Source organism: Olea europaea, unplaced genomic scaffold (assembly GCF_002742605.1).
Source record: "Olea europaea var. sylvestris unplaced genomic scaffold, O_europaea_v1 scaffold571, whole genome shotgun sequence".
NCBI classification, from domain to species: domain Eukaryota; kingdom Viridiplantae; phylum Streptophyta; class Magnoliopsida; order Lamiales; family Oleaceae; genus Olea; species Olea europaea.
The window spans coordinates 225,988-252,780 of NW_019264047.1; the positions used below are offsets into that span (position 1 = coordinate 225,988).

The following is a 26,793-nucleotide window of genomic DNA, read 5'->3' on the forward strand; positions in this document are numbered from 1 at the left end:
ATTTCATCTTTCTGTGATTTTAGTTAGAATGTTAGAAGCTACGTAGACGATACTTTGGCCTTTTGGACCATATGGCAACAAGGAAGATTTGACATTTCTAAAGGTGCATATCATGTTAGTATGCACCCACCATTAATCTTGAACTGAAAGGTTGAAAAATTATATACCTGAGGTGTTTATAATAATCAAATTAGGGATAAGACAGCTTGAGCTGTACTTATTCTTTATGCCTTTTTTACTTTATTCCCATACGTAAACAGAGCAAGCCCTACATTACTTTTGTTGGATGTTAGGCTTAATCCCTTCCTGAACAAGTATGGACACACTTGAGTAAATTATAGTTACAAGAAAGAAGACGTGACAAGATTTTAGTTCATAAAATGTATTAAATTAAATAGTAATAAATGACTAGTTTAATTTTCAATAATCTATAAAGAAATTTTAAGATTTTTTTTTTTCTAAATATATTCAAAAGGGGGAAAATGTAAGGGTGACGTGATGATTACATATGAAGTTGGATTGTTGATGATAATGAGACGGAGAGGAATGCCTTGTCAAGGATTTTTTGGGAGTCGGGGTAGGGGTGGAGTAGGGATTAAAAGAATACATGTTTACTTATTTATTTTAGTTTTTAATAATTTTTATCTTTTTGAAGTAATTTCAACTGTAAATAATAATAATAATAATAATAATAATAATAATAATAATTGGAATGGGATAGGAATATATTTTTTTCATACCTAATTTGGATTTTTAGTTATTCAATATATTTAAATGTTGGAGATTATTTTGCTCATTTTTAAAGATTAAGGATCAACTTCCTGTCACAACAACAACAATGTAGTTCTCCTATGCAGCATGAAGAGTTAATTTCTCCGTCAAAATCTCTTCATTTTAACGGCCTGTAGTTAGTAGTTATTGTTTTGAGCTAATTATCCCAATGGTCATTGAACCGATATCTATGTCTTCAATTGTTCACTAAAATTTAAAATATCAAATTTTAGCCACTAAATTTATCAAAATGTTGGACGTTACTCAGTATCTTAACATCCGTTCCAATTCTTTAACGGACGAAATATACATGCGGCGCTTCATCATGTCGTTAACAAATTGTTATGTCTTTGATTGTTCATCAAACTTCAAAAAATGTCTTCGATTTCTCACTAAATTTTGAAAAATGTTTTCGATTGCTCATTGAACTTTGAAATGGTAGATTTTTGTCACTAAACTTATAAAAATGATTTCAACCTATTGTTTATTAAAAAATATGTAGTGCAATTTCAACCTGTGTCATTGCGCTATATATTTTTTAACGAACAATAGGTCGAAGTCATTTTTATAAGTTAAGTGATCAAAATTTGACGAATTCTAAGTTTAATGAGCTATCGAAGACATTTTTCAAAATTTAGTAAGCAATCGAACACATTTTTCAAAGTTTTGTGAGCAATCGAAGACGTAACAATTTGTTAGCAACGTGATGTAATACCATATGTATATTCTATTATCCACATCACTAATTTTGTTAAAGAATTGGAACGGATGTTACGGTAGCGAATAACGTCCAATATTTTAATAAATTTAGTAATCAAAATTTGATATATTAAATTTTAGTGAGTAATATATGATACAGACATAAGTTCAATGACCACCGGGACAATTAAGCCCTCGTTTGAGCCCTATTTGAGCGGAAAAATGAATTTTTGAATAGTGTATTATGGGAAATGTGGAATTAAAAAATGAGAAAAAATTTTGAATTTACGTATAATATTACTTTATTGAAAAATGTGAGAGTTGAAATGATGTTAAAACACCGTAGAATAATTCCTTTTTTTTTGTTATAAAGAACTGGTATCAAACAAGGGCTAACTTTACTGCTTTTTACCATTTCAACGCGCGAGCTTAACTCCAACGGGGTAACGATTTCTTAGACCCCAAAGAAAAAAAGTCCATGGCGTCATTGCCGTACTCTGACGTTGATTCACATCTCAGAGCATTAGCCGGTCAGGCTGAGGGTTTCGGCCGATTCTCCGTCGGCGGTCTTCATGGACCGGTTTATCACGTCACCAACTTGGCCGGTAATTTCCTTATATTCTCAGTACTATATTATTTCTTCTGCTGTTAAAAGTTGTGTTTTAGATTTTCGATTCCGAAAAAATAGTTGCAATTTTCATGTAGGATTGATAATTACGTTTGTAATAGTAAATTATTTGTAAAATGGTTGCTTTTACGTGATAGAAATTTTGATTTTATACAAAGTTGGCATTAACGGGTAGAACGCATTTTTTGATTTGTTTTCTTAAGGGGCTGTTTACACCAAATAAAAATGCTCCCTTCTCAATAGAAAATTTAAGCTTTTATGTGGAGTGGTTTGACATGGCATGGTGTCAAAACTTGTCCATGTGTCAAGATGTTTGATAAAAAACTGAATTCGTCTGCCTAACAAGGGCACGGTGAAGGCTAAATTTAAATAAATAAATTTGTTGTCAGCTTTTGAATGAGATTGCTCAAAAAGTCATTGTACCCAAAAGCATGCTTAGCTACACAATAATACACGAACATGCTTGAAACAGAAGTGGGTCAAAGGTGTGGGCTTGGGGTGGATTCTCGAGCTTGATTCCGGGTGATACAGAGTGGATCGCATTTGCGCAGTGAGCTATAGGTTTAGAGCAAAGTGGTGGCATTGCCTTATGTACGTCACACAAGAAGAAAGGAAGCGTGCATGATGTAGCTTCATTTTTAATCCCCTTGATATTGTGACAAGAAGGGATGTAAAAGCATATTTGAGAAGTGTTTATCAACAATTTAAATTATAAATAGATAAAAATGAGTGGATGGATAAGTGAATTCTACTTGTGGATCCCTCGAAATGTGTGTAAAAAAGTGACTTGAGTGTTTATAAACATTAGCAAAACATATGCTAAATTAGTGGGTTTAAGGCATTAATATGTTTGGTTGCGGCAATTGTGAACTCTCGGGAGAATCAATGACTGCATTGAAGAAGTTTTGATAGCTACGGATCACAAAAAACACTAAGCCTTTTTATGGATATTCCTTAATGTCCCTGCTATTTGCGGAACGTGAGAAGCAGATGATTAATCGTCTTTCAAAGAATTTTTTGTGGTGAAACATAATATCTGTCATTTCCCCCTCGAATAGATTAAAATTCTTCGATTTCTTCCGGATCATTTATCAATTACTTCTGATTATAGCCTACTTGAGTTTGACATGCGGAACACTTTCCTTCTATTAGATGATGGTCCAGGATCACTTCGTGATGGGTGTCGTAGAAAAGAACCCCTTTGGATTGTTTTTGAAGTCTCTGGCATGATTCATCTTTCGTCCTACTTAAGTTTGTCTTCTTATAAGACAGTGGATGGTCGTGGCCATCGCATAAAAATCACTGGTAAAGGTTTGAGGCTGAAGGAATGTGAACATATTATTATATGCAACCTGGAGTTTGAAGGTGGCAGAGGGCACGATGTTGATGGCATCCAAATTAAACCAAATTCTAGGCATATATGGATAGACCGCTGCAGCTTATGTGATTATGATGATGGACTTATTGATATAACAAGGCAAAGCACTGATATTACTATCTCTAGGTAATTTAATCATCATTAGCTCTGTAGTTTAAATTACTTCTATATATCATAGGATCCTGATGATTTCTTCTTTGCAGATGTTACTTCACACGACATGATAAGACGATGCTTATTGGAGCTGACCCCTCTCATATTGGTGATAGATGCATTAGAGTGACAATTCATCACTGTTTTTTTGATGGCACACGACAACGACAACCTCGTGTCAGATTTGGAAAAGTTCATTTATACAATAATTACACCAGAGGATGGGGCATATATGCTGTTTGTGCTAGCGTAGAGTCACAGGTAATCTATTGTTATATCATGCACAGAAACAATCATATAACTAAATCACATTTCAGTTTGTCTACAGTAGCTTAAAATCCTAGTTTGTGTTTTCTTACTTTTTTGGGCCTTCTATGCGACCAGGTATATTCTCAATGCAACATCTATGAAGCAGGAGAGAAGAAAAAAACTTTCGAATACTATACAGAGAAGGTAACTTGAAATCGTATCGAGTTCAATTTTCTTTTAAAATTATATAATTTAAAGAATCGTGTATTTTGTCGAGCTTATAAGAATGGAAATAGGAACAGGAGCATTTTCTAAGCCTCTGGTTGACAAACATTAAAAGAGTTTTCTGGGAAAAATGAGTTTTGGAACAATGAAGTTAAAAAGTAGGAAAAGATTATGGATTTACTTGCAAAATATTTTATTGTAGGAACGTGAGATTGAAAATGAACTTGAGAAAGAATAGTTTTGAAGTAATCGCTGTCAAAAAGGGATTTAATAAGTAATGTTGAGTTAAGTGTCCCAATAGTCACTGAATTTATGTCTATGTCTCTGATTACTCACTAAAATTTAAGATGTCGAGTTTTGGCCACTAAATTTCTCTAAACGTTGGACGTTACTTACTATCTTAATATCTGTTCCAATTCTCTAACGAAATTAGCCACTTAGATAATGGAATATACATGTGGTGCCCCGTCACGCCACTAACAAATTGTTACGTCTTTGATTGTTCACCAAACTTTGAAAAATGTATGTTCACTAAATTTTGAAAAACATTTCGATTGCTCACTAAATTTTGAAAAACGTATTCGATTGCTCAGTGAACTTTGAGGTTGTTGAATTTTGGCCACTCAACTTATAAAAATGATTTCGACCTATTGTTCCTTAAAAAATATGTAGCGCAATGGCACAGGTCGCGAAAAAGTAATAAAGTGGACAAACGAATTCAAATTATCAATTTTACGAGAAATGATTACTCAATTACACAATAGATTAATATAATTTTAATATGTTTTGTAAAATTTTAAGCTATTTTCATCATTTGAAAAAAATCAAATTTATTTTATATTTCGTTAAAATTAAATTGATGTTTGAATTTTGCAACGAAATATAGTAAATTTAATTAAATGGATTTTACAACGAAACACACAATAAATTTAATTGAAATTTGGATTTTCGTAACGAAACAAAATCTAGTTCTCGGACCAAAAGTGAATGAAATTCATTTAATTAAATTTATCGTGTGTTCGGTTGCAAAATCTAAATATTAATGTAATTTTAACAACAAAAATACAATAAATTTGAATTTTTTAATTATTAAAATAGTTTAAAATTCTACAAAAGTGTTAAAATTAAATTAAACCGTTGTGTAATTGAGTAATCATTTCTTGTGGGATCGATAATCTGTACTCGTTCTCCACCTTATTACTTTTACGTGACTTGTGCCATTGCGCTACATTTTTTTAACGAACAATTGGTCGAAGTCAGTTTTATAAATTTAATGGTCAAAATTTGACCATCTCAAAGTTCAGTAAGCAATCAAAGATGTTTTTCAAAATTTAATAAGCAATTGAATATATTTTTTAAAGTTTGGTGAGCAATTAAAGACGTAACTATTAGTTAAATGTGTGATGAGGCGGCATATGGATATTCCGTTATCCACATACACTAATTCCGTTAAATAATTGGAACGAATGTTAAAGTAGTGAGTAATGTTCAATGTTTTGATAAGTTTAGTGGCCAAAACTTGATATTTTAAATTTCAGTGAACAATTGGTGACGTAGACTTAAGTTCAGTGACCATTGGGACAATTAACTCAGTAATGTCCTTGATGAACTGTATCCTTGCAAATTCTGACTTTTCCAAGGCTTATTTTTCTCTCTTTCAAGTGACAGGAATGCAGGAGCGTTTTCTTACTAAGTAATGTGCATGAATGCTATCTTGACAAAATATTTCCTCCCCAGTTGTCACTTTTCTAAGCATAAGTTTTTTGTCTTTCTAATTCCTGTTCCCTTAAATCAGATGCGGCAGTCACTTGATTATTTTGGCATGTGAAAGTCTGTTTCTCCTTCGCTTGTTAAGGACATTAGTTTAAGTTACATATATCCTCTCCTACTCATGCATAGGCATTTGATGCTTGTTATAACACTGGATTTTCAATTGCCTAGAGTAGATATATGTGACGTGGAAGTAGAACACATTTGAACAAATGAGGTTGAGAAAGAAAGAAGAAGAGAGAAGAGAAAAAGAAGAGGGAGAGAATAGAGAGAATTTAGGAGAAAATATTAGTTTATTCAATATCAAAGTCTTAACTATTACAATGCATAAACTCCTATTATATAGTGTTTAAACTAATTTAACTCGAGTAGGAAATAACTAATAAAATACTAGAAAATCTATAAAATAAAATTCTAATTACTTTTCCTAAAACATGTATCTAAATTGGGAAGTTTTCCATATAGTATATCTAATAGGATCTCAATAATTTTTCTCTGGCCAAGAGAACTCGACTGCCGCTTGATAAACCATAACTTCTAATCTGATGAGGGCGATCCCTCTTCCTAACTATATAATGATTATATGATGTCCAAACCATCCTCAAATAACGTCATCTGACCAAGAGGGCTATCTTCCCTTTGGACTAGATATCGATTGTAAACTCCAAAGAGCAATAATCAGTGCAACTCATCCATAAAAGGTGCTACATAATCTACAAAATGAGGAGCATAATGCACTGGTGCGGTAGACTGGCATGCAAAAACAAAAAATTGCAACAACGGGATCCCGAAAGGATACAATTCTGCTAATTGGGAATGTGTGGCATAAGTGGCCATTCCTTAAGTTATTCGTCCACTGTGTTATTGGTAATTTTGTCTATTAAAGTTGTGAATGTGAAAGGGGACGCAATACAATGCTCAAAACTCTCATCTTTACTATAAAAATATTCTATTGACCACCTATACCAGTTGTATCAATTGTAGATAGGACCAAGTAAATATTTAAAAAATCCTTTTATACACCGTGTAGTATCATGCATTTTTGACTACTTCATTGTAGTTTGGTTAGTTGATAAATTGAAAGCTTGTACATTATTTATGTGAGCATTCAGTCTAAATTAAATCTTCACCTTGTGCTAACCAGTCTTATACTCTGAAATGAAATGACGGTATATGGACATGTAGCGATTGCACTTAAATTTTTTACTTTCTCTAATCTCCCTAATCTGATTTTATAGCTTCCTTTTTTTAAACATAATGGTGCTTTTTTGACCGCCCAAATATAAGGTTAAAATTTTTATATGCTGGAAAGAAATTGAGGGATGGAAATGAAATTAAGCAGTTCAAAATGAGAAGTTATCTTAACTGAATTTATGGACCATGGTCACATTCTATTTCTTTCTTGCTTATTTATCATCCTTTTTCATTTCCGTTCGCTCATAAATGTTTGTTTATCAACTTCATGTTCTGTCTTTATCATTTAGGCTGCAGATAAAGATGAGAAAATATCTGGTTCAATTATATCTGAAGGAGATTTATTCCTGAATGGAGCTCAAGCAAGTATACGAAGTATTGAAAAGGAAGAATCCATTTTCCATCCAAGTGATTTTTACCCTACATGGACACTAGAACTTGCATCAGATTCTCTCAAGGCTGTTCTTCAAATCTGTGCAGGTTGGCAATCTATAACTATGCCAGCAGAACAAGTTGGCAGCAGTACATGACTTGCTGTGACAACTTCCCGTTCTCATATATGTATATCTCTTCTTTGACAGCAATTTGAACTTAAAATATTCATGCAGTAGATATTTCTGCATAAGCTTATTAAAATTCTTTGTCAAATTTTATTGAACACAAAATATCAACATTTTCTCTATTGAATATATAGATGTTATAACACTTGATATTTGAATATCATGGTTTAAGTAAATGTTAAATTATTCTTGTTTCTTTCACAATATCTGTTTCTTTCACAATATCTGCATTCTGATTCATTTCCTCTGTTACAAATCCTGCTTTCTGGGGCTTTTTGCTTCATAACTTTGTACCATTCTCTTTATAGTAGTACAATAATTCGCATAATTTTACATCCTGTTGGCCAAATACTATTTGTGCAGAATGTAGTTGTTCAAAATTTCATCGTGTAATAGATAAACTAATGCTTTCAGATCCAACTCTGAGCACTTGATTGACAAAAACGCTCTGTAATTTAGGTTTTTTTGTATAGATGGTTTACCCTTTTACAGGATGAATTTATTGAATTCAAAAAAATGGAAAAGTATACTTGATACAGAAATTTTATGAAGGAAATAAATTGATATAAATAGTTATTTATCAGTTCATAATGACATTAGGGAAGACATCGTGATACATGGGAAAGGGATGAGGATGAAATTTCGGGAACCACAGTCCTGTGGAACAAATCTGATAAGTAATTTCCCAAATTGTTGGGTGAAAACCTCACCAACACTTCCAAGTTTCTCTCCTCACTTAATATTGCCAAATATGTGTCGTAGAATTCTTGATATGCTGGCACTAGTTTACTTGCTATGGACACTTTAATCTCATCTCTAAGCTTTGGATCCAGAACTACCCAGGAAGCCTGTCTTCGATAGGCCTCGTCAAAGGCTGAGTAGAATTGCCTAAAATATCCCTTAATGGCATCAGGTGACATTTCTTGAGGTAAATTCTCTGGTAGGCACAAGAACACCTTATTCCAAGCCAGTGTTTCATAGTTTGCTGCATATAGTTTTACCTTTCTATCTAGCTTTGATAACCAGTCGTCCCCGAGGAGGAACTTGAGTGTTGTGGTGCGGACCTCCTCAACGACAAATTGGAGATTGTTGGCTAAGAAGAGATATGATAAGGCGATGTTATTGTAGAGTTCTGCTTTGCTGTCAAGTTTGCAAAGTAGCACCAAAATGATCCAGGCCAGTCGAGCAGAGACAGCTGAGGTTGGATTCTCCTCCAGGCTTGGGCTATGAAAATATGATTCCGGGAAAGGTGAATGCGGTGTAGTTACTGAATCAGCAATAATATCGGAGAGTACTCCACTGTAGTTGGCTAGCAAAGACACATAATTCATCACTGAATTGGTCAATGGATGAATTGCACCTCCGGGTACCAGGGCTCTTGATGAATTCTTTTGAATTGATGACTCAAACTCAGAGAGAATCTTTTGGATGGAGTCACCGAGTTTGTGGAGAGAAGAAAAAGCTTGTAGTTTAACCACTGAGAGGGATTCATACGTGAAGATCGACTCGATTTCTGGCCAGATATCCGATATTGCCTCGTACAGGTTCATCAGCTGGAAAATTTTTTCTGGCCATCTCTGGCTCTTCGCAACAAGTTCTGGGAATCTGAAAAGTTTAGTAGCTCCCTCTCTTGTTATACCAGAAAAACACGATTCTCTTATTGTTTCATTTGCAGTAAATACACGGTCACACAGAAATCTCTCGCCGTGGAAGAGGGTTCTCACTGCAATCTTTGCTGCATCAATCCATTTACTGACATGATGCCCAAGAGCCTCGGGATTCATCCTTTTGATCTGGGATGAAGTGAAATGCTCGAGGCCGAGACGGTATAGTGCTTCATCCACAATTGACTTTCTGATGTTTCTGTATATTTCGATGCATTCTTTGCCATAACCAGAGCGGATCATGCTATCAGCGATCAGCTTTAAGTCAGACATAGCAAGTGTGGAGAGGCGCTCCACCCCAGACATCGAATCACTGGACACCTGCATTTCGTTAACAGAGCTGACATCATCTTCATCATCCAAGTGACTTGAAAGTGATCGCGATAGATGTGATGATCGGCTAGATATTGATTCGGGATTCAAATGTTCTTTATTTGCTGACAGAATTTGATAGAATTCTTTCTCGAGCTGATGCATGGCAATTTGCATCAAGTTCTGTGCCATGACTAGCTTATTGGATATTGTATGTTGGGAAATCAGAAAATGCATAGCCCTGCGTAATTCCTTGACACTCTTGATGAATTCTTTGGCATCCTTTCTGCTTTCTTGAAAGAGCGAGGTGAATTTCGAATTGCTTCTCAAATCCCATTTCATGATAATGGATTCTGTGTTTTCAATGTTTTCTTTCATCATTGACTCAGAAAAAGTGTGGGACGGCGTTGGAGGGGCAAATTGATTTGAAAAGGAAGAGATGGATGAGTTTGTTTTAGAGAAAGAGAAGAGGGTTGCCATTGCTTTTCGGGGAGTAATAGGGGTTGTTGATTCTCTTCTTGGTGCTTCAATTATTGCCATTTTGCTTCTTTCCTTAACCAGAAACTGAAGAAAAACTGTTTGGGAGTTTGTCTTGTCAAATGTTTTTGTCTGCTGACAGAAAGATGAAAGGAATTTGGAGTTTAAATAAAGAGCAGAGGGAAGATTAAAGAAGGCACAGTTCACATTTTGGGAAGGTGGCAATTGACTTTGAACACTGCTTTGACTGACTCAGTTTAATATTAATTCTTGGCTTCCAGCAAAAGAATTTAGATCCTGTTTTGGCCCATGACTGGCCAGAACTGAAAAAGAAATTTGACTAGTTCACATTTCACACACATTTCATAATATTAATGTCAGTGTTAAATATTTGCTTACTCAGATAACTGGGAAGCCAGAGAGGGTAAGGAATGAAATTGTTCTTTTAGGTACATCTGATTTGAAAGGCTCGGTACCGAAATCATGTTGGATAATAGAATATGATATGAGCAATGGGTCGGAGGTGTCCGTTGCTGTTTCTTGTTTTTTTATACTGACAGATATATAGTACGGAAGTACTCCAATCGATTCACGAACATGAGAACGAATTAATGCCCCGTTTAGGTATCTTGTTTAAATATTCTACTCGAAAATGGAATTAACCAGACTTTGAACCGTTAGTAGATTCCTATATTTCATTTTAGTCCGTTGACTGGGCTTAGGTTTATTTTAAGAAGGAAAGGAAAATCTACGGTATATCCTTGTTGGCCCCACTAAGAAAGTGGAATGGAAGAAATGCTGACGAAATAAGAAAATATTTTTATTGGAAGAGATTTATTGCTAGTGAAAATTAAACAAGTCAATGTAATGAATTTAAAATTAGAAACGCAATCCATAAATATAGATAAAGTATTAAATGAATGATATATACCATAAATTCCACCCAATAAATAAATCTCTTTGAATGTGTCATTGCTAATGAATAAAAATAGTCAATTAATTATAATTAAGGGGGTGTTTTGTTGGGGAGAATAGGTTATGATATGAAGCTTGTTCTTTTCTCTTTTCTTCACTCACGTTTTTTAATTGAAACAAGTGTAGAAGTTTTGAGAGTATCGGGATAATGTGATTTTCTACTGACGTGTGTAAGTAAATGAACTCGACTATATTTCTATAGTCTTGATTGTAAATGACTTGAACGAACTTAGATTATCGAATATAATAATCAATCAAGCCGTATAATAAAATAAAACAAAAAGATCTAAAATATGGGTTATTCAACATACCTATAGATTTGACGCAAGACCGTTGATTAGGCTCAGGTTCAGAAAAACCTTTGGAAATTTTCATGTTGGTTCCTCTAAGGAACTGTAACCTGCGAAATTGAACCACATCTATATTGGGGATATTGACAATAAATAGTGAAAATTAAACAAGTCAATATATTGAACTTAAATTAAGACATGTAATCTATTAAATAACATAATAAATTATTAAACGCAGTTAATTATTCCATGTAAGTATAAGAGTTCAATTGTCAATTTCAAACTGTTTGTTGGGGGAAAATTCTTTTAAGGAGGTAAAAATATACATATATCATGTATATATTTTAAAAATATATATTTCTACATAGATTTTCCAAAAATAAAAAATAAAAAAATCACATATTTTCCGAACATAATTGCTTAATTTTATATCAAATTATTGATATAGTCAAGTGATAATTTGCATAATGAGGTAGAATAGTTGTGTAGCAATGATTGACTAAGGATAAATGTAATTAGAAAGACTGGCACTACATTACTAGTGCTGTTTCAGTCAATACTACGTTCTTTCTTAAGAAATTTAGCAGTCTGATAAATTGAAACACATTTGCAAATCTCGATTCTAGATGATGCCGACTTCCTATTGATATATGAAACTCATATTGACAAACTCAATAATATTTTACGACTCTTAATTGTGACTATTTCAAAAAATTTCGATAGTCAAGTAATAAATATAAATGAACTGGACCTTAGACTAGGAGTGGAAAGTATGGTGAATTGATCGCCTTGACTCATCTCGTCTCACTAGCGAGGTGAGCAATGATTTCCCGAAATGACCTTCTCGTTGGTTCACTTTTAACTCGCAGTCAAGATCATTTAAGACTCTAGACGAGCCGAGTAGGCTCGCCTAAGTAAAAGTCTGCATGCATGGCTTCAGTCAATAGCAGTCCTGCCATTGAAAAATCAATAGCATACTTAGGGAAGTCAATTGGGCCGAGTCGACTTGGCTTGTGGAAAAGAGGCTCGTGAGCGGTTCGGGCTCTTGAAATCACGAGCCCGAGCACGAACCGAGCGGGCCTCGTCGGGAGGCGAGCCGAGACAAGCCACGAGCCTCGTCGAGCCCGTGACCAAAACGGTCACAAAAGTGACTGTTTTGGTCACTTTTCCCCCCCTTTTTTTACTATAAATACCCCCTTCCCCCAAAATTTTTTTTTATATCAATTGCTCTTCCAAAATTACAATCCTCTTTTATTATATCAATTATCGAGTTTTTACTCTCTTATACAGCAAAATATACAATATCAATTCAATTTTTACAGTTTATTAGTTACAATTTCAATTCATCAAATTCTCAATTCTCACAATCTCACTACATTTATATTCATCTAGTCAATATTTCATCATAAACAATCACAGAAATGGATCAACGTTTATTTGTTGAGAGCTTATTCGATACAGGACGTGAGCCACTGCCACATCATGGAGAATCGCCTAGGACGCCGCAAAGTCAATTTTCAAATGAATTTGCCGGTCTAAATAACATACTGATACCTAAAGATGTACACATTCACGGTCAGGGAAGCCACACTCCAATTGATTTTGATGATATTAACGTTCCCGAAACGGAACATGAAGATGGATATCAGCAATTAAATATCCCGGATGCGAGGGGAAAGCGAAAGGCCAAAAAACAAGCAAAATGTTAGGATCACTTTAAATTGATTTCAACAGGAAAAGTCGTTGATGACCTTACAAAATCTAAAGCAGTATTTAAATATTGCCAACAAAGATTGGTTTGGCAAAAAAGAATTGGTACCACTCATCTCAACCGCCACTACAAATCATGTGCAGCCAAACATGGACTTCTTCCAGCTGGTCAAACACAATTACAATTTAGCAGTCCAAGCACCAGCTCTACAACTTCACCCCTATCTACGTGGGTGTATTCAGAGGACGATACTCGAACCGGAATGGTGAAATTTGTTGCCGCTACTGAGTTGCCTCTAGGTATTACAGACAACCAACACTTCGTCTCGTTCGTGAAAGAATATCTACAATCGAGGTACGTTGGGGTAAGTCGAAACACTCTTCGTGCTGATACAATAAATTATTTCAATAATTCAAAACAACAATTAATTATGAATTTGCAACAATATAGGGGTGTTATATCCTTAACTTCTGATATATGGGAAGGGGTTAATAAAAGAGCATATATAACTGCAATCGCACACTATATATATCCACTTTGGTGCATGCATAAAAAGATTATTGTTTTTAAAATTATTGAATTTCCTCACAATGCTAATAATATATATAATGCTATTATCAGTATTGTTAGAGAATATCATTGTGAAACTAAAATTCGATCTTTTATTTTTAATAATGCTAGTTAACATAAGGTAGTCGTCGATAAATTGTATAGGACACTTCAACCTGATTTTGGTGGGTATTTGTTTCATATTCGTTGTGTGTGTCATATCTTGAATTTAATTGTGCAAGATGGTTTTAAAATATAAATGATGAATTTCAAAGGATTAGGAATGCATTAGTATATATTACGATCTCTCCTAATAGAAAACAAGCATTTGAAGATTTTTGTGTCGAACTAGGGGCGATGACTGCTAAAACATTTATTAGCTACGTAGGTCATAAATGAAATTCTACATACTTGCTATTAAAATCATGTGAAGGTTTCGAAAATTTAATAACTGACTTTTATAACAATAGACATGTTAGAAGTGATGACGATGGTATGTTAAATGAATCCGATTGGATTTTAACTTTGAAAGTTAAACGATTTTTGACATCTTTTTATGAGACCATAAAGATTTTATCTGGCGTTTATTATCCCATAAACTGTATGGTGCTTGAACGCCTTTATATAATTGTAAGAACATTCCATAAATATAAAAATGATAATACTTTTAGTGAAATTTTAATTGCTATGGAATTAAAGTTTAGAAAATATTGGGAAGAACTGCCTATGTTATTTCCTTTAGCATGCGCAATGAACTCCCGATATAATATTTCGGGAACTAAATACGTAATCGATCAAATCAATAAAGTTTTAATATTTGATATACCTATCATCCATAAGAATTTAGAGTAAACATTATGTGGAATGTATGATTTATATGTGGAAAGAATGGGTGCGAATGTTAGTCGGGTACCTTCTGCTGCACTTATTCCTTTGCTGAAATTGAAGAAGGTGCTGCGAAAATAATGAATTTACTTCAGGGTATTAATACATTTAGATATGATGCAACTGCAATGTGTTCATCTAGTGCCATGTCATCTACATCTGCATCTCATCAAATATCGGTTGATATTCAAAATGTGATGCCTGCCGAATTAATTGATTATTTTAATCATAATATGCCAACAGATAGAACAATTAAAAAATTTTCTTAAGAAGTAATGGAATTCTGGCGAAAGTATGAAAGACGTTGGCCAATTGTTTCTGCAATTGTGAAAGATCTATTGACACCCCCGGTTAGCACTGTTGCTTCGGAGTCTGATTTTAGTGCAGGTAAAAGGGTTTTGACCGATATCAGGAGTCGACTGAAAAAAGATAATTTGGAAGCGTTAATGTGTGTGAAGGATTGACAGGACGCTCATTTTCGACTACAAGATAAATACGCTGAAATTGCATATCGTCAGGTAAGTGATATTTGATTTAATTATATTAATCAAATTTTTTTTTATTTTTTAATCGTTAAATTTAATTTTCTTTAAAAAATTGTACACGTTACAACAAGTTATTCGTGTACAATATTTAATTCTGCCTACTTAAAATTGATATAGCCGGTCCCAAACTCAAATAAAGGAGGAGGGTTTACATTTTATTAATTTTAAAAAGAAATCAAAAAAATATAATTTTTGTAAATGTATTTCAAAAAATAATTCGTTTTCATTATATAAATATTTTATAGTTTATAAAAAGTATTACAAATTACAATATGATATAAATAAATAAAAAATAAAAATTTGTTTTCGTTAAATTATTTGTATTTTTTGACACTTTTTATTTTTAAAACTCTATTTTTTATTAACTTTAAAAAGAAATCAAAAAAATATATTTTTTGTAAATGTATTTCAAAAAATAATTCGTTTTCATTATATAAATATTTTATAGTTTATAAAAAGTATTACAAATTACAATATGATATAAATAAATAAAAAATAAAAATTTGTTTTCGTTAAATTATTTGTATTTTTTGACACTTTTTATTTTTAAAACTCTATTCTTTATTAACTTTAAAAAGAAATCAAAAAATATATATTTTTTGTAAATGTATTTCAAAAAATAATTCGTTTTCATTATATAAATATTTTATACTTTATAAAAAGTATTATAAATTACAATATGATATAAATAAAAAAATAAAAACTTGTTTTCGTTAAATTATTTTTATTTTTTAACACATTTTATTTTTAAAATTCTATTCTTTATTTAAAAAAAAAGGCGAGCCCACGAGCCGAAACTCGGCTCGGCCCACGAACTAGGACAAGTGGAGCCCGAGCTCGGACAAGTGGAGCCCGAGCTCGGCTCCCCCCCCCCCAAAGAGCCCGAGCTCGGCTCGCCACGAGCAAGAGCCGAGCTCGTGGTATTAAGTGCCGAGTTGGCTCGGCTCGAACCATTGCCAACCCTAGGCATACTACCACTGTGAAATAAAAAAATTATAAAGTAAACTCAAATTTAAATTTCTTTCTTCTTCTTCTTCTTCTTCTTCTTTTTTTTTTTTTTAAGGATTCGGGTTTACAATTCATTTTCAGCATTCTCTTCTCTTCACTATTTAGCTCTTAAAAGTATAATTTTGCAAATTGCAACTCTCTCTCTCTCCCCTAATTTAACCACTATTATATTTGCGTTATTTAACCTTAATTTACATAATGGCCAGTTCATCATCGTATTCTTGGAATGAAAATAGTGTGTTTAATTTCTTGTATTGTTTTCAAAGATCCAACGAAAATGCTAATTGTGTCGCGTAGTTTCGATGTTTGGTAAGATAAAAGAACTAAAATAATTCTTCTTAAATTATGGAGGTAGTAATCTTTACTATTTGATGCTATGTATTATGTCGGTAGTAATTGTTACATATACTTGGTAACATTATATCTTGATGATAATAATTTAACTATTGAAAAAATTATTTGCTGCAAACACAACGCCACAGATTAACTAACTTGTCACATTGTACAAATTATTGCACATTTTTCTTCTACAAGAATTTAATTTGATTAATAAAATATTTAATGTATCTTGTACACATTGCATAATTAATTATGTTGCTTTACAACATCTGAAGGAGTTAGTATTTCCTTTTCATTCATGTTAGGTATTTGAATATGATTACAATGTTAAGTGTTTAAAGTTAATGATAAAATCTTGTAAAATCGGAAATATGGAGACGCAAATGCTGCCTTCACCATAATTTTTCTCAATTTAATTTAAATTTATTATTATTATTGTTGTTGTTGTTGTTATTATTATTATTATTATTATTATTATTATTATTATTATTATTATTCACATAAATTTCAAACGAAGTTATAATAGTCTAAGAACTTTGATTTGTTACAAATAATGAGATAACTATATTTTGTAATCAATTTCGATATGACAGTTTAACTTAAAACGAGTTGAACATATGCATTTAGTTTTATAATTTATTAAGAACATTTTCATCTTCGATAAAATGTGTATCTTGTCTTCCCAATTTAAATTTTGTTATATCATCATTGTTAATATTTATTTAGCCTTCTTAAAGTTTATGGGTGATGATTCTTCATTATTGCAGGTATGCATCGAGATAAATAACACATTCAAAAATATTTCTCATCGTGTACCAGTTATTTTTTTCCTAAGTGCAATATTCGATCCCCATCTCAAATTGCATGGACTGTACATTACTTTCAGTTACTTCAAAATAATTTAGATTTTACGTTTGATACAAATTCATCATCGCTACGAGAAAGAATTACAAAATGGTGCAATTTATACGCTAGTTCAATGTACATAAATTTAACTTTTCCCGTGTTCGAAATGGATGAAAAATATGCTTGGATCACAAATATGGGACAAAAAATTAATAGCGGCTGACTTCTACAATATACTTTAATGGTAGAGCGCACAATGTTATTAATATCTTGTAATGTTCAGTATAGCTTTGGACCTGCAATTCGACTTTATCAATACTAATAGACATAAGGTCTTTCATGAGAGATTTTATGTTAGATCGAGATGCTTCTCATTGTGTGGGCAATATTACAACTCGGATAGAACAACATGTGTTTGTCAATGATTTAAAAAAAAAAATGAAAGTAGCCTTCAGGCTTCAGCCTTCTTTTTAAATATGCAACTGCAGACAGTTAAAGTATAATTGTAATATGCTTTATTTTCTAAATATTATATTATATTGTAATTTATTTTATTTAAAAGAATTGTACAAAAATATTCATTCGTAAGGTTTTAACTCCGTCTATGTATTATAGTCAATCCTAAACCCAAATAAAGGAGACTTTACAAATATATAAATTTTTACGCTTAAGCATTCCTTATAAATTTACGTATTCACTATTCTTTGACGTAACGAAATTACAATTTTTGAAAAAAAAAAAAAATCTAAAACCAACGAGCTGACTCGACAAACCCCTTGGAGTCAAGTTGGGAGCCCAAGTTTCTTCGAGCGAGCTGCTTTGCCCTCGACTCATCCCACTTAACACCTCTATTTTAATTTAGCAAATTCAATTCCTCCGACATTTCCATCAACTTCTTTTATTTATTTATTTATTTTATGTACTTTAAGAATTTTCATCTTATATTTCTTTCATAATTTTGTATACATTTATATTTTCAATCATACCAATCTCTCTCTCTCTCTCTCTCTCTCTCTCTCTCTCTCTCTGTATTATGAACTAAATTTAAGATGGGCTTAGGCACCCCTATTCTTTCCATTGCTCTAATTAATCTAAACAGAATTCCTGTTCCTAGTCCGATGACTGGGAAACAACCTGGAAATAGAGTTTTGAAGTGGAATTTTGTATCATTTACGACTATTTCCGCCCTATCATATCACATACTTTATTTATAAATATATCTTTATTGAGGAATTTTGTATTATTTATTTATTTATAACTATTTGCAGACCTGCGAAATGACATTCTACTTGTCTACGAAATCGGCTTGTCTTATTCTCTTCACTTTCAAGTCTTGAGAAAAACCTGCAAAATATAAATGACTTGTTCTACACTTCACTATACATAAAGTCTTGCCGTCTGTGTGTGTGTCCTTGTCCCTCAAGGCATGCACAAATTCTTCTTCACATATTTATAATTGTAACTAGAAATTAGAGAAGTGTGATAAATTTATTAATATTTACTTTAGTTCTTTTCACTTAAGCTACTTTCACTTCTTTTTTCTTGAAAGCAGGGGCATATCTAGGGACGGGTTGGGGTGTACTAGAGTCCGTCCCTCCAGTACAAATGCTAATTAAAAAGAAAGATTTAATTTAAAAAAATTATGTGTGATTTTTTTTTTTTGGCGTGTCAGCCCGTGTCGAATAATTTCCTGGATCCGCCACTGCTTGAAAGTTACTTGTTGACATCAATATTTGTTAATGGAATGCCATGTTAATTTTTGACGAGTGCCTTCAATAACGATAAAAAATTTACTCCATCAATCTCAAATATATAATTCCACACTTTCGTGAGATCAAGCGCCAAGAATATTCTATGCTAAATATACAAATATATTTAGAAACTAGCCCGACTTTAAAAAAAAAATTAAAATAAAAATAAAAATTAGGTTTAATCGGTCCAAACTCCACCCTGCACACTATGATAATTAAGGCAATAAATAAATACAAACTATGGACATAATTGATATAGAGAGGGTATTTGTTGCATAATTTCAGAATGCATAGAAAATTGTAGCACATTTTAAAGGTTGAACCCCAACCTTAAGGGTCGCCCACCGTCCTGTCCTGGAGCATCGTGAGGGAGGAATGCCTCCAAGGGTATAGGGTGGAAGACTACTTGTACACTTGCACTTACCCAAGAGCTAAATCCATATTTTAGGATTCGAACCCTTGACGCGGCAGCCTCAAGCAAAGCTGGATTTCTCCACCCTCACTTTTTACCATTTGGAGATGTGCCCTGGGGGCTTGTAGCATATTTTCACTCTTAGGTAGGTAGTTGAAGCCCATACACAATAAAATTTTATTTTATATTTCATTTGACTAAGTAGTTGATCAATGTTATTCTTCTCTTACGTCTACTGATAAAATTTATTTTAATATCATAATTAGATATAGGGTTGGAACGGTTCTACAACACTTGTGTAGATGCAGATGTAGATGTGATAATTTTGTGTTCATTAGTTTAATTAGAATATTTAATTATTAAAATGAGTTTAAACAAATTGGACATATAGATAATTTCAGTCTTAATTTCACTGATTTCCTCCGTAATTTACACGACTAATTAAAATATATGAATGATGTTGCTACCTATTACAACCAAAAACACTAGGAAACTTCTTATTTTCACTGATTTTCTCCATAGTTTACATGACTAATTAGAATATATGAACGATGTTGTCATGGCTAATTAAAATATATGAATGATGTTGTTACTTAATAATGAAGCAGCAACCAAAACACTAAGAAACTTCTTATGTTCACTAATTTTCTCAATAATTTACATGGCAAACTAAAATATATGAACGATATTGTTACTTATTAATATAGTAGCAACCAAAAACACTAAGAAACTTCCAAGTATCAATTATCCGAACTTATTCATTAGCAGTGGATGTTTTTGGTCCATCAAGCTATACCTTTTTTTTTTTTTTAGTTCTTATTTATTATTATTTGTTGAGTGTCTAGTTTTATTTTTTATTTTTGGGTCAGTTGAGAAATGTATTTTTTTTTTCTCTTTCTGATTACAACAGTGGGATTCGAAATACAATTTTTATAGACTGCTGACTTTTATGAAATGAAATATAGATAATTAGTGCAAAACATCATTTTTATTCTTAGCACGAATCATTTCAATTTTAATATTTTCATCTTTACTTTGACCTATTCTTATGAAAACAGTCCTTTTCATCTCTTTTCGTTCAATTATTCATTACAACAAAAATAACTTTTTGCAAGGTTAAAAAAGCAACATTCGTTCATCCAGTGTTGTTAAAGTGCTCTATCGCAATATTTTAATAAGTGAATGCTGCCATTAATTAATACAATTGAGTTTTGGCAAACATTTTTTTAACGAATGTTGCCTTTTGCAATGTTTTTTGAATGTTGCCAAAAGTTCTATTTTTTTTTGCAACGTTTTTCGAACATTGTTAAAATTTGGATCTATAGCAACGTTTAGTGTCAATTGCTGAAACTCTTAATATATAACATTTTGCAACATTCATTACCAGTTGCAAAAAGTTTCATTTTTTGCAATGTTTTTTGAATGTTACAATTTTTTTTTTCAACGTTGTTAAAATCGGATTCAATAGCAACGTTTACATGTTGTTGAAACTCTTAATATATAGTTTTTTGCAATATTTTTTTAATTGTTGCAAAAATATATTCTTTAGCAATGTTATTGGTCCAATGCAATTAATGCACAACAAAATTTCAAATAAAATCCAACTCAGATGGACCATATTAATTTGCCCAACCCACCTTAATAAATCGAACCTAATTACATCTGATGCCATACATAAAAAAATCTCAAAACAAAAAAGCCTTAAATTGGGAAGTTTCATTAATGCTCTTCTCTGATGTTCTTCGATCCATCTGCTTCTTCCTTCATTCATTCGCTATTCTTAGATCAACCTGTTGTTGAGAATTTATTTAATCATGCACAATGAAATTTAAATAATATTTCAATTTTCACTAAAGATTTGCTTTGTGTTTAGATATAAATTGTGATAGAAAGTATATCTTCGTTGAATTCTGCAAACTCCTTTGCATTTCTTTAATTCCAAAATCTCGATCTGCAATTCACAATTGTTCAATCTCCAATGAAAATTCACACATGGAACAAGATTAAGATAACCATGATTTTTACCTTTCTTGTACTAGCAAGAATATAAAATTTATCTACAATTTTCAAACCCTAGCAACTTATTTATATAAGCTTAAACAGGCTTGGTCCGTCTCTTAATCCGATCAAATATTTAATTAATTCAATTAATTAAATCTTAATCCAATTACTTAAATCTGGTTCATGAATTGATTAATTCGTTAATTAATTAATTTGGCTATTAATAAGCAATCTGATTAATTAATTATCCAACACTTGTTAATTAATTAATTAATTAATAAATTTCATTCTTCTAGATCTCCTTTCGTGTGTGACCCATTAGGTTCTTAATCATGATGCCTAACATTTATTTGAGTTCTCTTAGTTGTAGCAGGGCCAGTCCTTAGGCGAGGCAGACAAGGCCTCTGCCTCAGGCCAAAAATTGAAGGGGGCCTCATTTCCATTGCCAAAATTATTATTATTATTATTATTTTTAAATTATTGAATATAGGATCAATTTGGAAAGAAGACAAATATATAATGTATGCAGATTTGATATTATTGCGACTGCTCGATCATTTTCAATGGTGTCATTATAATATACTCTTGGTCAAAATTATTAATCAATATCATAATTGGTTCAATAATGTCATGCCTTCTCTTTATTATATATTAAAAAAGGTCATTAGGCCTCGTGATGACGTCACTACAGTTGAAAGTATTACTCTAATAAATAATTGCATTCCTTTTTTATAACCTAATTTATCTTTAAGACAAACTGAAATTTCAAGTTCAAATTTCATTCTTATAAAAAATTTCATCAAATAATAGCTATTGCGACATTGTAGTGGGACCGACGAACAAAATAATAACAATTACATGCTAAAATTTATACTAGTCGAGATCATAAGGGTGATCTACTGAAGCCGTATACATGACCCACCAACTAAAAATGATCAAAAAATTCACTCCCTCTAAATAATGTCTTGGTCCTCTGTGATTTTGTATTTTTGAAAATTTATCTAGTGACATATTTATATTCAAGCCAGTCATACACTAATTAAATAAAATTTATTATTTAATACATATTACTGACATTGTTTTAACTGAAATTGTCAAAGTCTCAAGACTTTTATGCGTAAATATATTGGTTTAGTTGTCGTTATCCAAATCTACCTAGCTATTTGTTAATTACCGACATGTATTATTGTACTGTGAAAATTATAATAACATGTTTGATAAAGGAAATTACACAGCATTTAAGTATAAAAAAAATTACAATATAAAATAATTATTGGAAGTGTTGACATCATCATTACCTAAGAATGCAGACTAGTGGAAAAAGATGATTCAACCAATTATTAAGCTCCTGCTTGATTGAAATTAAAATAAAAATAAAATTTTTAATTCAAGTTAAAATCATTAATTAATTTTAACTACATATTGCATGAAATCCATAACTTTTCAACGATATATTTCATTAATTTCTATCAAAATTTACTAAAAATTTAATCTCCATCAAATAGGGATTAAATATCAACCATTAATTAGATGTTAATGTATTAAAATCAAAGGCCACTTAACCTAAAAAGGGACCCCACCCCTCAAAATATTTAATATTACATCTTTAATGAAAAGGCCAAAAAAATAAATAAAAATAGTCAACTATCTAGAAAGGTTAGTATTGATTTGATTGAAATCAACTTTGGCTTGCTTATATGCCCTTATCCCTACTCACTTCAAGCATTGACTATGGCATGCATGTATCTTGATAACCAAGATTAGATTAAAATTAATGTAGTAAGCCACTTGCCCCCAACAATATTGATAACGAAAGTTATGGTAAGTGACAAAAACAAGCAATTTTTGTTTTTACAATAGAGATTCCTTTTCCATAAAGAGAAGTTGGAAAAAAATTGTCAAATGGCCCTTAATCTATTGATTCAAGAATAGAGGTCTAAAAGTCAAATTCTAACTCTAGACTCTAAAGGGAATGTAATTAAGCAAAACTTTTAAATTTTTTTTAACATTTTATAGATTTGTGTGGAATTAATTGAAATCTTCGTAGAATTTTATTGACTTTCATTTTAATTTTTTTTTTTTTTTTATAGAATTCATAAGTTTTAAATTTTTTTTTATCTAAAATAAAATTCATATGGATTTAGGTAATAGAGTATAGCTCTCATATAGGAGGTAGTGGTTCGATCCTCACAATTCCCTTTTCTCTCCACATGTAATAAAAAAATACTCTTCAACTAATAAAAATTTAAGTCGCCTTAATTAAATGAGTAAATAAACAAAATATAAATATATTTTGTTATTATTTGATAAAAAAAATAAAAATATGAAATTAGTAAATAATTGATTGTTTGATAATAAGCAACAAATACTCGTCTTTATGTTAAATAGAATGTATTGAACTCATAGTTTAATAGATACTTTCTATAAATGTCAACTAAGTATTGTACGTAAATTACTTTCAATTGTTCAATAATTTGATAACCAAAGTCATTCTCTGTTAAATGATCATTATAGTCAGGCTCAATAAAATTCGATCAATCATTTTTTCTGTCGTTAAGGCGTAGAACTGAACCAATAATTCTCTTTATTTATCATCAATCGAATCATGGTTTGCAATCCAAGATTTTATTTTATTATCAATCACTATATAATGTTCAATATGTCATACCTTTTAAAGGTAAACAACAAATGGATGTATTTAAGTTTAATTATAAATTAGTTTTTTGTTTTTATATAAAATATTATAGAATTTAATTATAAATGGATTTTTTTTCATTAAAAATTGGATGAAAAAATGTGACAAGAATTTTTAATTGCAAATTAATTGTTTATCTTAAACGAAGAAAACAATAAGAGAGGGAGCGGGTGGAGGGGCAAGGGGACTAGAATAAATATAATCGGTAGGAAAAAAACTCTAATTATCTTAGAACAAGAGAATGAAAGAGAAATATTGAAAGAATAAAAATTATATATTATTATTTATTTGTGAAAGTCTCCCAAAATCTTGAAATGAATGAGCCAAATTTTTGGGGTTTCATTTTTGTACTTTGTACATAAAATCAACACCATAGAAACTTTTGTAAAAGTATATAAAAGACATTAACTTTTGAATACCCCAAGACTTATAGATACTTCTAAAAAGTTTTAATTGAATACATTGTTATTTTTAAATGCTTTTTAGAAAATTTCGATTGAATACACCAATACTTTTAAAGAGTATCCAAAAGTCTACGTTGAATATCCAAAAACTTTTTAAATCTCAAAAAATCTTCAATAGTGCCAATTGAATACACTCCCGTAAATTCATCTAACTCAAAAGATAAAAGAAACTCCAATCTGGTAACTAAGAATTCAACTAGAAGGGAAAGTTAGCCGTCACCTTCGGAGTGATTTCTTGATTTATTGAAATACTTTTACTTTTATATAAGTCTCTGGACATCAAACTATACTCATGTTTGGTTCATCATAAAAAGTGAATTAAAGAATTAAAATCTAAATCAAAGTTAACAATTAATCATAACTACACATTCAATGGAATCAACAACTTTTCAACAATAAATTCCATCAATTTTTTTTTTCATAATCTACTAAAAATATCTGATTTTTATCCAAACCAAAAAGGAGCTAGATGAGATTAGAGAACTGAAGAGGATCATAGCCTGATTGGGGATGCCTGAAAAGTAGCAATGGGATCAAAGGTCGCGGGTGGAGTGGCTTGTAGCTAGGGATAGAAATACCAAAATATATGATTCATTTGAAAGCACCTAATGGGCGATTTAAGAATACTATAACTACATGGTGGTTGTGCTGGAGTATTATTTTATTTTAAAGGAACTTATTGCTAATTGGGACTGTCGTTAGTAGGGATGGCTCGATTCGACCCTTACAACCTCAACGAGCCTAGATTTTGGGTCATATTCAAAATCTTTGCTCGGCTTGACCTTAAGCTCGTGGCCTTATTGGATGAGCTGAGCATAGCCGACAAGCATCTTTTTTTTTTTTTTATATATATATTTCTTGAAATTTCTCTTCATTTTTCTATGCTTGGGATTAGTTACTTTAGTATAGATGAAATTAAAATTGTACATGAACAACTTATTTTGTGTATAAATTTTTATTTTTATTTTTTTTAAAGTGAATAATATCTAAAAATTGAAAAATTGTGATGAACTAAAATATCATTTATCCAGTCAAATTGTATTTTGGTATGATTATCTTGGACTCAGTAGTCCGTACCCTGCTTTCCAATTCATTATATACATTAAATCCATTAATACGTTTTCTATGAGTCTTGATATATGGCTAGATAAAATAGTGTCACATACACTAAAAATAGACTCCATTGCCATCGTACTAATAAAAAATATTAGTAGATCACGTGCAATAAGAAATTATTTGAATATAACACTAGTTAGTTATCCAAAATTTAAATAAGTCTAACTTATTGCATTTATCGACTTTACCATTGTAAGCATGTCATGAGAAAATATCTAACTAATTTTATTGACATTCCACGTGCAAATACATTCGATGTTGTTGGATTGTAGGAAGAAAAATACCAGCATATGCATTTATTTGACTAGTTTTATCTATTGTTAATAACACTAAATAGGTGTTATTTATTGATGGTACTTTACCCTTAAGAATCTGTACAAGCAACCGCCTAAAACCAAAGAAAATCTTCAGTGGGGGTGGGCGCACCACGTGGACACCAATTCTACAAATGATCCACACACCTCGGGATGTGTGGGGAGCCACCCGCCAAGGTGGCTCGACCTGATAGGTGCAACCGTCCTATTGAAGTTTCTTTCATAAAACCGTGCCAAATTTTGGGTATACATTTCATATATTTCATATAAACAACTTTCTTTATTACGATATGTAATTGGAGTTTCAAAATAAATTTTTTAAATTATTATCTATGTCTTGTGCATGTCCAGAGTTATAGAAGTCAGTAATAAGAATTTCGTATTCTTAATAAAATCTTAGTAAAAGATAAATTGAGTTCTATCTATGATCTACTTCGTTGAAAAACTTTTTGCCCTCCTTTTTGCGTTCATTACAAAATTCTTCAAACGCATAGGGCCCGTTTGGTTTGTGTTCTAGTTTTCAATTTTGAATTTTGAGTTCATTTCTAGTTTTCTCGTTTTGAGTGTCTGTTTTAAGATTTCGAAAAATACGGTTGGTTTGTCGTTTTGAAAAATTATTTCTTAAAACAGAAAATAGAAAACAATTTGATTTGAAATTTTAAAAATTTATTTTTATGATATTTTATTCAGAGGAATTTGATTATAGCAAAAATATAATAATTTTAGGCTAATAAAATATCATGTAATATTAAATTTAAAATTGATGAATCTTACAATATTTTTTCTCACTACAAAAGTCCACTGATTATAGT

General features: G+C 31.5%; 2 protein-coding genes across 2 annotated transcripts; one reads left to right on the top strand and one right to left on the bottom strand.

Annotated features, from left to right (window-relative positions):
- The first annotated feature begins 1,880 nt into the window (after positions 1 to 1,880).
- LOC111389222 (probable pectate lyase 4) lies at positions 1,881 to 7,785 on the top strand. Its single transcript, XM_023014113.1, has 5 exons — positions 1,881 to 2,075; positions 3,251 to 3,602; positions 3,680 to 3,890; positions 4,014 to 4,082; positions 7,358 to 7,785. The coding sequence occupies exons 1-5, from the start codon at positions 1,949 to 1,951 to the stop codon at positions 7,595 to 7,597; spliced, it is 999 nt and encodes a 332-aa protein (XP_022869881.1). The 5' UTR covers positions 1,881 to 1,948; the 3' UTR covers positions 7,598 to 7,785.
- A 131-nt stretch (positions 7,786 to 7,916) lies between these two features.
- On the bottom strand, positions 7,917 to 10,622 carry LOC111389221 (exocyst complex component EXO70H1-like). Its single transcript, XM_023014112.1, has one exon. It carries the CDS (start codon positions 10,141 to 10,143, stop codon positions 8,224 to 8,226), a length of 1,920 nt encoding a protein of 639 aa, XP_022869880.1. The 5' UTR covers positions 10,144 to 10,622; the 3' UTR covers positions 7,917 to 8,223.
- Between the last annotated feature and the right edge of the window lie 16,171 nt (positions 10,623 to 26,793).